The sequence below is a fragment of the Aegilops tauschii genome, chromosome 2 (genome assembly GCF_002575655.3).
Source record: "Aegilops tauschii subsp. strangulata cultivar AL8/78 chromosome 2, Aet v6.0, whole genome shotgun sequence".
Taxonomy (NCBI): domain Eukaryota; kingdom Viridiplantae; phylum Streptophyta; class Magnoliopsida; order Poales; family Poaceae; genus Aegilops; species Aegilops tauschii.
The window spans coordinates 12276897-12291076 of NC_053036.3; the positions used below are offsets into that span (position 1 = coordinate 12276897).

At 42.8% G+C, this 14180-nt stretch overlaps 1 protein-coding gene across 1 annotated transcript; it reads right to left on the reverse strand.

Annotated features, from left to right (window-relative positions):
* Positions 1-10487: 10487 nt before the first annotated feature.
* On the reverse strand, positions 10488-13870 carry LOC109773756 (ATP-dependent Clp protease adapter protein CLPS1, chloroplastic). Its single transcript, XM_020332472.4, has 3 exons — positions 13586-13870; positions 12534-12671; positions 10488-11122 (listed from the first exon to the last, which is right to left on the reverse strand). Exons 1-3 carry the CDS (start codon positions 13672-13674, stop codon positions 10861-10863), a joined length of 489 nt encoding a protein of 162 aa, XP_020188061.1. The 5' UTR covers positions 13675-13870; the 3' UTR covers positions 10488-10860.
* Positions 13871-14180: the final 310 nt, after the last annotated feature.

Sequence of the window (14180 nt, forward strand, 5' to 3'; positions counted from 1 at the left end):
CAGTGCGTCGCCCGGGGCGGAACCAACGCTGCTTCTCGGCATGGATGGGACGGTGCTATCCAATGCTGGATGATCATCCGCTTGCTGCTGCCGCTACTGAGACCCCCTTTCCTGGCTAAGTGAGTCGATCTGCTGCTGCTGCTGCTGCTGGAATTTGAGTGCCAAGTCCGCGTGCCTTGCTTCTAGGCCTTGAAGGCGTTCCGCGTCCTGCTTCCTCTGCTCCTCCTCCAGCTTCCTCTTCTTCTCCTCCTCCATCTTCTTTCTTGCACGGGTCCTGTAGTCGGCGTTCCATTCCGAAAAGCCCTCATACCAGGGAATAACGCCCTTGCCTCGTGTTCTTCCCGGGTGTTCAGGATTTCCCAGGGCACGCGTAAGCTCGTCGCTCTCTCTGTTGGGCGTGAACACCCCCTTTCGAGCAGCTTCTATTGCGTCAAGTAACTTTTGTTCTGCTCCTTTTAGACTTGCCTTCTTCGAAACCAGGCCTGTCTTCGGATCCAACGCCCCCCATGCGCATAGAACCAAGTTCTGCACCTGGGGGGCAGCTTCTAGTAACCGGAGTGACCCCTGCATCCTCCATCTCTTGCTCAGACTTATCCCACTTAGGCATTGCCACCGCGTAGCCACCTGGACCCAGCCTATGGAACTGCGTCTTTTTTGCGGCATTGGCCTTGTTTTTTCTCGACCGTTCCTTAGATAATTCTGATTCCTTGAATTTCACGAAAGCGGGCCAGTGTTCTCTTTGCTTCTCCAATGTTCCCTTGAATTCTGGAGTCTTCCTTTCTGCAGCGAGGTAGTTGGCCCATACAGTTTTCTTGTGGGTGTTGAATGCAATTGCCATCTTCTTAAGAGCAGCGTCCTTGACTTTCTGCACATCTGCATCACTGAAATAATCTGGTAGGGTGAAATGTTCCATCAGAGATTCCCAAAGCTTTTGTTTTGCTCTGTCGTCGACCCAACTAACATCTGGGCTTTTAGTTTTTGGCTCTTTCCATTCTTGAATGGAGATCGCGAGTTGGTCCTTCACAAAAACTCCGCACTGACGAACGAACTTGTTCGCAATGTTCTTAGGCGTGAGGGGTTCGCCACTAGCTTTGATGGAATCGATGTTGTACTTTACACCCTCCTTCAACTTTTTGCCCGGGCCGCGCTTTGTCCTGCTATCTGTAGAAGCAGATTTGCTCGATCCGGAGGGCTGAAAGAAGAAAGATCGATTCGTTAATATATCTTCAAATAAAAAAACATGTGATGATCACTAGATGCCTGCTTATATAAATATACCTCGCCGGTAGTCTTTGTTATTTCAAGATGAACATTATATTCGTCATCATAATCATTGTCTGCGTCATCATAATCATAATCATAGTTCATGACTTCATCAGCTCGGTCGTCGAGATCGAATATCTTATCATCACCCTCCCCGGTATTGTTCAGATATTGGGAGCCATCATTTGCTTTATTCAGATCATCTTTCCTGTTAGGGCTGCGTATGATCTCGAACAGGGCCTCTTCTCCCTCTCTGCCGGCATTGTCCGCCATAGCTTTTATTTAACTAATACAGAAGAAATACAAAACAATTTAGTATTCAAATTACAATGCATGGATGCAATCAATAAGGAAAAACTGAATCATATAGTACATAATATGCATCGTCTCGAATAATATATAATCTCGAATACATCGTATCGAATAATATATAATCTCGAATACATACTGGCTAGGTAGCTAATAAAGATCGAATACTATAGAAGAATCTAGGCCACTCGCGGTTCCTGGGGCGCGGGCGGTGGACACCCAAAGACAAGGAACCATCACAGGATCATATCTCCGGTTATCTGCCCAAAGAACCTGCCAGGTATTGGAGAACCTGACGTCCATAGCAACCATGTAGCGATGGACGTGCTCGTCCTCCTCCCTGACACGACGGCGCACCACCTCCGGCGGGGCCGGCTCCCTCTGCACCGAATGTGGCCCACGCGAACGCCACCAAAGGAGATCAGGGTCGACGACGGGACCCGAGGCCGGGTTCCTCACCAAGCGGTGCGCCCCTCCAGGTAGCACCTCCCAGTGCCAGCCCGGCGGAGCCCAATCCCGGACATGTGTCAGCCGGACGTCGTCGCGAACGGGTCGACGGCGAGGATGCGGGCGGGCATCGATGAGAACAAATATTATATGCCCGCAAAAAGTAACATTTTTTAAATGATTGGATTGTGATAACTAAAATTCTATATGCAAATTCTAACAATTTGACATTAATCTAATTCATCTAACTAAAACTAATTCTAAAATTTCTAACATTTCTATATATATAACTAACATTTCTATAACATTTCTAATATTTCTATAACTAAAAAAATAGAAAAATTGCTAACATTTCTATAAATATTTCTATAACTTAAAAACAGAAAAATTTATAACATTTCTATATAACTAACATTTCTATAACATTTCAAATATTTCTATAACTAAAAAACAGAAAAAATTTCTAACATTTCTATAACTAAAAAACAGAAAAAATTCTATAACTAAAAACTAAAAAACAATGTGTGTGTGTGTGTGGACATGGCGGCCGGGGCAGGAGCTCACCGGCGAGGCGAGGCGATGGGGGGCGGCGACGGGGACGGCGACGGGCGGCAACGACGGGGATGGCGACGACGGGGATGGGGACGGGGCGGTGACGACGGGGACGGGGACGGGCCGGGCGGGGACGACACGGGACGACGGGGACCGGGACAGGGCGGCGACGGGGACGGCCGGGGCGGCGACGACGGGGACGGGGCGGCGACGGGGGCGTCGACGAGGGGTGGCGACGGGGGCGGCGACGGGGGGCGGCGGGCGACGGGGCAGAGGAGAAGAAGCAGATGAGAAACTGAATTTTTTGAAGTGTTTTCTTATATAGGAAGGGCCTTTAGTACCGGTTGGAGTGACCAACCGGTACTAAAGGTCAATTTTGGCCAGGCCAAGCGGCGGGAAGCGCCCACCTTTAGTACCGGATGGTGGCTCCAACCGGTACTAAAGACCCTCCCTTTAATACCAGTTTGAGCCACCACCCGGTACTAAAGGGGGTGCGCTGGCGCAGGTGCCATGCGTCATGTTTAGTCCCACCTCGCTAGCCGAGGGGCGTCCGCACTGGTTTATAAGCCCTAGTGCGGTAGCTCTCTCGAGCTCCTCTCCAAAGCAGGCCTACTCGGCCTAAATGTTCTGTGTTGCCCTGTGAGCCTACTGGGCCTTTGCGGGCCTACATCCTGGCCCAACAACAGGTTGGGTTTCTAGTCGTATGCAGGCCGCTGTGGCGCAGTAGGCGGGTTTTTTTTTTTTTTTTTTTTTTTTTGCTTTATTATTTTTGTTTTATTTATTTTTGAGTTGTTTTTTGCTGTATTTAGAGTTTCTTTGTGAATATTTTTGCTTTAGGTACAAAAATTTACAAACTTTCTATTAGTGCCGGTAGTTTACAAATTTGAATAGTTTACATTTTGAATTATTTGAAATTTGTGTGAATCACTAGTTTGTGAATAACTTAACTTTGAAAATAGATTTATGAGTGATTCTTTTTTCTTATGTTTAATATTAGTGTGTTTTATCATTATATTCAATTTAGTAATGCTTAGGTTATTTAAAAAATGAAATGATACTTCGAAAGAGATTGTCCATTTTGTACACGAAGTGCATCCAGTTTTTGCGGTAACCCTCTCTACTTTTTTGCACATGCTATGTGGGTGAAATTATGATACCATGCCAACTTTCAACCTTTTCTGAGTTCATTTGAAATGTTTTTCAATTTCAGGGTCATTTAGCTGAAAAAATCAGTAAATGCATGAAAGAATTTGTTTGCACATAAAATTTCTTCGCGTTTCAAATGCCAAAACACATAACTACCCTAACTATTACAGAGATTCCCTCCTGGGTGTGAAACACAGAAGAAAGTGATGATAGTGAAGCCGATCACATCTCAGATCTTTGGGTGTGAAACTTTTTCTTCGCGTGTGTCCCTTTGCGCCGTAGCCATGGAAAATCTTCATCATTTAACTGGATGCTCGGGTCAATATTCACTGTGAATGGAGCAATTTCATCAAACTTTGCATAATCTTCTGACATGTCTGTCTTGTCATCCACTCCCACGATGTTTCTCTTCCCAGAAAGAACTATGTGGCGCTTTGGCTCATTGTATGATACATAGGTGAACTAGGACGTGCGTCATGATGTTGAAGAAGGATGGTGGGAACACCAACTCGAAACTGACAAGACATTGCACCAAATCATTCTCTAACCTTGGTATGATTTCTGGATCGATTACCTTCTGAGAGATTGCATTGAGGAATACACATAGCTTCACAATGGCTAATCGAACGTTATCCGGTAGAAGCCCCCTCAATGCAACCGGAAGCAGTTGCGTCATAATCACGTGGCAGTCATGAGACTTTAGGTTCTGGAACTTTTTCTCTGCCATGTTTATTATTCCCTTTATATTCGACGAGAAGCCAGACGGTACCTTAATACTGAGCAGGCATTCAAAGAAGATTTCCTTCTCTTCTTTGGTAAGAGCGTAGCTGGCATGACCCTGATGTATGCCGTCTTTTCCATGCATACGTTGCTGGTCCTCCCATGCCTCAGGTGTATCTTTTGTCTTCCCATACACGCCCAAGAAGCCAAGCAGGGTCACGCAAAGATTCTTCGTCACGTGCATCACGTCAATTGCAGAGCGGACCTCTAGGTCTTTCCAATAGGGCAGGTCCCAAAATATAGATTTCTTCTTCCACATGGGTGCGCGTCCGTCAGCGTCATTCGGAACAGGTTGTCCGCCAGGACCCTTTCCAAAGACTACCTTCAAATCCTTGACCATATCATGTACATCAGCACCAGTACGGTGGCGAGGCTTCGTCCGGTGATCCGCCTCACCTTTGAAATGCTTGCCTTTCTTTCTTACGGGATGCCTGCTCAGAAGAAATCGACGATGTCCCAGGTACACATTCTTCCTACAATTGTCCAAATATATACTGTCGGTATCATCCAAACAGTGCGTGCATGCGCGGTATCCCTTGTTTGTCTGTCCTGAAAGGTTACTGAGAGCAGGCCAATCATTGATGGTCACGAACAGCAAGGCCTTTAGGTCAAATTCTTCCCCCATGTGCTCAGCCCACGCACGTACACTTGTTCCATTCCACAGCTGTAAGAGTTTTTCAACTAATGGCCATAGGTACACATCAATGTCGTTGCCGGGTTGCTTAGGGCCTTGGATGAGCACTGGCATCATAATGAACTTCCGCTTCATGCACAACCAAGGAGGAAGGTTATACAAACATAGAGTCACATGCCAGGTGCTATGGTTGCTGCTCTGCTCCCCAAAAGGATTAATGCCATCTGCGCTTAGACCAAACCATACGTTCCTTGCGTCATCTGCAAACTCCTTCCCGTACTTTCTCTCGATTTTTCTCCACTGCGACCCGTCAACGGGTACTCTCAACTTTCTGTATTTCTTACGGTCTTCTCTGTGCCATCGCATCGCCTTGGCATGCTCTTTGTTTTGGAACAAATGTTTCAACCGTGGTATTATAGGAGCATACCACATCACCTTGGCAGGAATCTTCTTCCTGGGGAGCTCGCCCTCGACATCACCAGGGTCATCGCGCCTGATCTTATAGCGCAATGCACCGCATACCGGGCAAGCATTCAAATCCTCGTACTCACCGCGGTAGAGGATGCAGTCATTAGGGCATGCATGTATCTTCTGCACCTCTAACCCTAGAGGGCAGACAGCCTTCTTTGCTTCGTACGTACTCTCGGACAATTCGTTGTCCTTTGGAAGCATATTCTTTATCATTACCAGCAACTTTCTAAATCCCTTGTCAGATACACCATTTTCTGCCTTCCATTGCAGCAATTCCAGTGTGGTGCCCAACTTTTTCTTGTCAGCTTCGCAATTCGGGTACAGCAATTTCTTGTGATCCTCTAACATGCGCTGCAACTTCTTCTTCTTCAAATCATTTGCGCAGTTTCTCTTTGCATCGGCAATGGCCCAACCTAGATCATCAGCGGGCTCATCTGATGCCTCTTCTTCAGCTTCTTCCCGCATTGCCGGCTCAGCTTCTTCCCCCATTGTTGTATCATCGTATTCAGGGAACCCATGGCCAGGATAGCTGTCGTCGTCCTCTTCTTCTTCATTGTCTTCCATCATAACCCCTCTTTCTCCGTGCTTGGTCCAAACATTATAGTGGGGCATGAAACCGGACTTAAACAGGTGGACGTGAATGGTTCTTGACGTAGAGTAATTGTGATCATTGTTACAGACTAAACATGGACAAGGCATAAAACCATCCGCCCGCTTGTTTGCCTCAGCCGCAAGCAGAAAAGTTTGCACTAAGTAAACCACACCTACATATGCAAACTAAGTGTTATTTTTTTACCTCAAATTGCATATAAATCAAATACTAGCACATATACTTCCTCGCAAATTACTAAACTCATAAATTAATCACTATACAAAGCATTGCAAGAGCTAATCTAGCAATGAGAGATGAAAGGACAAAGTTGCAAACCTTTGTGATCATTTGAATGGATGGGGGCCTTCAAATCTTGACAAATTTTGGGCAAAATGTGTGATGAGCTCGAGAGGAAGAGGGAAAGAACAGAGAGGAGAGGGGAAAGGGGAAGAACAGAGCGAGCTCGGGTGAAAGAAGGGTTTATGTAGGACGACCTTTAGCACCGGTTCGTGCCACGAACCGGTACTAAAGGTGCTGGAGGCGCCGCGGACTGACAACATCCTGCCACCACTCACTTTAGTACCGGTCCGTGGCACGAACCGGTGCTAAAGGTCGGCCACGAACCGGTACTAATGAAAACGGCCGGCTAGCCGTTGGAACCGGCACTAATGCACACATTAGTGCCGGCTCAAAAGCAAACAGGCACTAATGTGCTTGACATTTGACCCTTTTTCTACTAGTGGAATATTTTTATTTTACCCCGAATTACACCTGTTGGATACCAAACAACACTTCTTCCTCCACTGTCGATTTACTCTAGTAACCACAGTGCTCAATGGATTCCATGGTGTTAGTCGCTTGTCGTCTCATGGGCATGCAAAATTTTGTCCTGATGCCGATTCGGTTAGCCTTAGCCTTGCCATGGTCTCTTGTCGGTCTCGGTCGACCCGTATACGTTCACTGTGCGGAGTAGTTCCGTTCCACCGACACCCACTAGCTGCAGGTAGCAGTCACATGATGCACGGGTGTCTCTGTGTCTGGTCCATAGCTAGTGGCGGGAGATGTTGACGAGTTACCAACATTCAAACTGCATACTAGGTCCGGCCATTGATTGAATAGTTATTACACATGCATGTTGCTCCCTAATTGGCACGCATCCATAGCTCGTGTGATACGTGAGTTCAGGGCAAATAACCAGAATCCAATTTACTCCCTTTGTAGGGGAATTCCAAAAGACCTAGTAGAAGAGAAAAAGGTTTGTTACTCTCTCGGTTCCGAATTACTCCCTCCGTTTTTAAATATAAGCCTTTCTAGAGATTTCACATTAATTGCGGGCCACATACAAATGTATATAGACGTATTTTAGAGTGTAGATTCACTCATTTTGCTTCATATGTAGTTCATATTGGAATATCTAAAACGGCTTATATTTAGGAACGGTTGGAGTACCTATTACCTTCATCTGAGTTTACCAGTCCCCATCGTATTTTGGGTCAAAATTTGACCACATATTTAACTAGTAAAATGTTAATGCGTGTCATAAAAAATTAGTTTGTTGGACTCATGTTTGAATGTAATTTTGAATGATATTGTGTTTACTATGTATAAATTATATTTTATTAGTTAAAGTCATGGTCAAAAATGGCCAAAATACGAGGGGACTAGTAAACCAGGAGGAAGGTTGCATATTAGATTTAGTGCGGACAGGCCATTGGACAAAAATGTATACATTTGCCGAATAAGGTTACCCTTTTTTTCTTCTGGAAAGCGTTGTTTCTCATGCAACTGATTAGTCCGTGCGTTGGCCATCTTCAAAGCCGTCCAATCCGAGTTTTATTGGATTGCGCTCAGCACACTACCCCACCGCACAAACATCTTGCAACATGACTCGTGTTGCAAACATGACAGCAACAAGGAGTCAGTTGCAGACAGGACAACCAGTGGGAGTGTCGGTGAATGGATCAGCGACATGACTCATGTTGCAATGGTAGAAAATGTTATGGTATTGAGCGCATCATGGCTCATGTTGCAAACCCCTCAGCCCAACGCGAGCCATGTTACAGGGTTTTGTGGCGTTTGGCTATATCTGGATGGCGGGCAGCTGTTGGAGGCTTGTTGCAGTTGTAACGCATGCCATGTTGCAATGGTAGAAAACGCTTGAGAACTAAGCTCAGCACGGCTCGTGTTGCAAACCCCCAAGCACAATATGAGCCGTATTGCAAACGGCTAGGGGCGCAGCTTGCTGACGCGGCAACTTACGGACTGTTGTCTGTGCCATCCAATGGCTGCAAAGGTGACGGGTCCGACCGGATCATCCCTAGCAGACCTATCTTAGGCTTTTTTCTTTTCTTGACACATACTTCAAGCTTTGTGGAGTATTTCATTGCAAGAGGTGTGTGAGGGTGCGCCATGCCTTGTTTCTTGCTAGTGCACTCGATATGAGACGACTTCTTGAGGCCCATTAAACACACTAGCTCATTACCACAATGTGGACAACTTTATTCTAGTTGTCCAACTGAGGAATTTTTTTATCGGGTTGAGATAGAGATATTTTGTGGGAATTGAATCCATAGGCAAAGCTAATGAAAGATATGATGTGATAGAGATTGTGTACGTACAACTACGGGATCTGTCTCCCCAGAAATAAGGAAGTAGGGATCGGTTTGGAAAAATAATAATGGGGTTTTTCGCATGGTTTGAAAAAAAATTGGTTGGAGGGGGCAATTATCGATGGGAGTGTGGAAGCGAAAGAAACAAACTCACCTTTAACAATAGAGTGTTTATTTACAAAATCTGAAATATACTAGATAATTGCCCGCGCGTTACAATGTGTGTAAATAATCTATAGTATGTTAGCTCATGATTACCTTCCACATTATTGTGATTGTCTAAACAATTATTTATCAAATCATGCCCCCTCATTAAACTATCTAAATAAATTTTAAGATTTTATTTGGTAATCACTTATTGTCTTGCCAAAGAAAACATAATGTAATTTGGTAAGTCAATACAAGAGGAGAAGGAAGGGGTATGTTGGACGAAGGACGAGGTGGACGACAGAACCTTACGTTCTTTTTAAGTACGGCATATTTATTCTTTTATTTTAAATGATTAATTTCCTAATAAACATGTTCATTTGTGCTAAAAAGAGTTGTGCAAGTATCAAAGATAGAAAAAAATAGTCGTGAAAAGAAATGGTTATAAGTTTTCAAAATTTGCTACAGGTAAAAAGAAATTATGTACGTATTAAAATAAATTGGTCATGTATTCCAAAAAATAGTCCACACAGAAATAATGCGCAAAAATAATCGTCTTAGTCGAATATGCTCTTGTATAAGAAAAGAAGTGTTCACAAATTGTAAAACAAGTTTTATGTAGTAAAGTTTTCAAAAATACTTTTTAAAGACATGTTAATATTTTTTTTAAAGATGGTCATGTTTTGGAAAACAATCGCATATACGAAAACATTCGTGAATAAAAATGTTCATATATTTTTAGAAAATTTCCTTGAAAGTGAAATGTTGTCCATATATGTTTCTACATTTCTTTAAAACAATGTTTGCATGGCTCATTAAAAATGTTACAAATAAAAATAAATAAGAAAACATAGAAAATAAAAAACAGAAATGATAAATAATAAATGAAAATAAATTTTTAATGTGCTATTGGTCCCATGGTCCATGCAGGACTATGCATGTGAGCGCTCCCCTAGGAGAAAAGAAATATGAAATGTTGGCACATTTGTTCTTTTTCATGAAAATGAAAAATGGAAGTCTCTCGCATGTCAGAAATAGACATGAAACTAAATTCGAGACGAGATAAATCTGTGTGTCAGAAATAGACATACAACTAGACCAGACAAGTTTATGTGTCAAGTTACACGAACAGCTCCAGTGCACAGAATGGTTGAAGCGCACATCACAAAAATGGTGTTGGAGAAAAAGTAATTGCACGAATGGCTTTCTCATCTCCTTTTTACTCTGTTCTCTTAATTTCACAAAGGCGTCGACAATGCGTGCGTGGCCAGCTAAACAGAAATACAAACGTGGAAACGGCCCAGCCGAGGTAAAACGATACAAGCACAACGGAACATAGCGCTGGGCCGGCCGCACCCCCAGTCAACAAACACAAAGAAAAAGCTTCACGTTATAAATCGAACTGTGAAGAAATTAGATGAGATAACAAACTCTCATCTACCAGATGAGTAGATGAGAATTAGCAAAACTGTTAATCAAAACTATTTAACAAAGATTCACAAAATCCCTACTCTAAGACTACAAGCAATACATTATATAAGCGTTTATACAAAACAGTACGCATGACCTGGATAATATGATGAAGTTGTGAACACATAATCTTATTTTCACTGTTCTCTGAGAAAGAAATGTTGACATCTAGGTATCGGTCTATATTAGTGGACATATAAGGTCCGACATCGGCCATATTGGTCGAAATTTCGGTCTATATGGGATGATATGTGTAAAAATGATATTTACAAAAGGATAGGTTATATCTATGTTGGTAGACCCCCCAAACTGATATATCGGTTGCATCGGCTTTGATTTGGAAGCATGGAGGTAACCATGCCCATCTTTAACAACAAGCGCCTGTATCTGGATGTGCAGGGGTACCCACAAACTAAGTGGCAAAAAAGGAAACCATTTTTTCAGCAGCCACCACTTGCAGGTTCAATTGAGCTTCGGAGGCCATTGCCCCTCAGCGCCGTGCAGTGCTCCTCCGCTTCCGGCTGCGAGCAGACAATAACTACTGCCATCCCATTCACGTGTGCCTCTTGCATGATATTAACAGCATTGTCGACGGTCATTCCAGGGATAACCTTCATCAGGACTTGGACAACATACTCTCGCCTGTTTTCATTGTCATTGTGCAGGACTACGCGGAATGGAGGTGACATCTTCCGGGATTTCCTGCAAGTGAAAAAGGATGCGAGAATATCTTGGTGTTCTAAGATTATAACCAACTGAAGTAAATGCGCCGAAAATTTCACCCAAAAAACGGGCAGATGACTTGAAATTAGTTTATCAGATCTCAAAGTTGAGCCTGGTAATACTGAAGATCTGTCAGTTTTATTAACCTATTTATTTTATTGCCTTATATTATGTTAGCTCAAGCCTGTGGCTTATTCTCAGATCTTATGCATCACTTTTTTCTGCCATTTTTTGTGATTTATTATACCTAGTAATATATTTTATAATCCAACGAATAAGATGGCCACTGATTGTTAATTATTTCAATTTCACAACAATAAAGCAAAATCCAACAATCATATGATGTACTCCCTCCGTCCCATAATATAAGATCGTTTTGCAAGCTAAAACAACTTGCAAAACGATCTTATATTATGGGATGGAGGAAGTAAGATTGAACACATATTATTTTTGTTCAAGCTATAATGCCTTGCAAAATAAACCACAAGATAATCCTCCTCATGTCTAATGGCCATTGCTGTTTCACGAAAAGTCAACCTAGGCTCATTGATCTGTCATTGTTCCTTATGTCCTATACCACAAGACATTAAATGTGAATATTGCAACCCTGAAATTGAAATGCAGATTTTTCTTTAAAACGAGGCAATGCTTACATGCCTATATCTGGTACTAGAATGACGTGCCTACATCTGGCACTAAAACAGCACTCCTAAACGTACAACCCACCCCACACAAGAAACTTTATACTGACAGTTCTAACAGTAAACAGGACGGGAAATATGGCATTCACAACAACATCCCTACAGTAAAGGCATTTCGAGTCTTCACTGGGACCACCATATGTGCAATGCATATTATTAAGTTCATGACCAGTTGACATAACTTGACAAGTACAGTTATATATTGATGAAAACAAAAACATATATGTAGCTATAAAACAGTTAAGCTAGATAAACTAAAGACGCTTGCTGCTCTGAATAAGTGTGGCTCATGGTTTTGCCTTGTGAAGAAATAAACTGGCTTTGTGCTCTGGCAGTAACAAAAAAGACTATGGAGTGCTTAAGTATTGGTCCTTTCAAGTGAAGCAGCTCACACCACTAGGATTAATAATATTCTTATTTGTTTGGCATCACCTGATGTAGTAGATTGTAGCTTTCAGTTTCCATCAGCAGGTGGGAAATTACACTCTACTTGGCAGGGTTTGGAATCTATTTCTGATATCTGAACCGATACTGTAAAATTAATCTATCCATTTTTTCCAAACAGAAGACATATCCAGTTCTTGGAATTTGCACTTATAAAAGAAAAAGATTTATGCAGAGGCCAGGGGGAAACCGTCTTCTTCGAAAAAATAAGGAAAAAGATTCACAATTAACAGAAATAGACTTACTTCTTATCGAATTCAGATTGACGGCCCGGAGAAACTTTCTCTGCTGGTCGATCAAGCACACCACCACCTTTGCCTGGGGCAGCTGCTGTGATTACAATGGGGATGGCAACATTTGTCTGTAGAAAGAACATATATTTCCTGCGAACATGGACAACCAAAAAGAAAGATGAAAATAATCCTGCAAGGGCAAACACGGATAAAGACTGCATAACAAACAAATCTTTCAGCAATGTATTTTTTTTTCAAGAATGAATCTTCCATCTAAACTAAAAGTTCTTGAAGGAGTTTGTAAGAGATCTTGCTCACAGTTCAAGCTCAGCTTTGTCCTCACTTATCATGACTAAAAACTAAAGGGGTTTCAACGCCATACAGTTGAAAGGATGAAAGCCATTGTTTTGATTGCACAAGTCCTTGAAAGAGAGTGGACGAGTACCAAAAATACAGTACATAAAAAAAGAAAAAGACTTCATCAGAAAGAGGTCTACTAAGACTTGGGCAAACGTCGACGTGTGCTGGCTTATTTGGCAAAGAAAAATAGAGTAAGTTATACGAAATTAATTAATCAGTGGAATATTCAGGAGCAGCAATTTAATCATTCGAGTGTTTCTGTGATTTTTTTTATAACATAATAGTAGTCTTAGATTTTGTTTTTTGATGAACCTCAACTGAAGCAAGCTGCAGAAAACAACAGCTATCGGAACAGAGTGAGCCCTCACTTCCTATTGACCATACAACACCAGAAGTTCCTTCTAATAAAACTGATGAATTACGTTGTTGCAAGCTCAATTTGGCCAAATCTCGCAGCGATTTTCAAGAAAAACGATGCTTAAAATCGATAACGGCAGCGGTTACTCTAGGAAAAGCTTTCAAAGCTGGGTGCCTTGGCAATCACTAAACAGGAATCAGGGAATCTAATCTATCCACCTGCTGTTCTACAACAGAAACCCCAATTACCAACCTTATCCGCCAAGTGTGAGGGCCGCGGCGCCGTCCAAGACAATCCATTAAAAAATAAAACATCCAGGAAAAAATAAAGAGGGGCGCGGTTGTACCTGCCACAGCGCGGTTGTTGGGGGAGCGGTTCGTGGAGAGGGCGATAGAGGGCGGAGGGGAGGCCGGAAGCGGAGCATCCTGGCAGCATAGCGGCCGGGGCGGAGGCTGAGCCGGCTGCCGGATGCCGGGGTGCAGGGTCGCGGCGCGCTCGGGCGGGGGATGCCGGCCAGCGGTGGAGGAGATAATGCAGGCGAAAGTGCGGTTCTTTTTTGTGTTGGAGGGAGGAGATAATGCAGGAGAGAATGTACGGTTGGTGTGAGGCTGTGAGGCAGTAGGAGCGCTCGCCAATGGGCTCGTTTTTTCTTTCGTTATTATATAGTATATATGTCGCATCCGTTTTTCGTTTTTTTCTTTATTTTCTTCACTTTTGTTTATATTTGGAACTATGATAAATATATATATATATATATATATATATATATATTAAAACATCATTTTCCATATTTTTTCATAAAAAATGTTAATCATGCATTTGAAATTTGTTAAACATGTGCAAAAAAATGTTTCTAATGAACACAAAAGGTGTAACCATGTATGAAAATAGTAGATATCAAAACCTAAACACGTGAAAATGTTAACCATGTATTTTAAAAA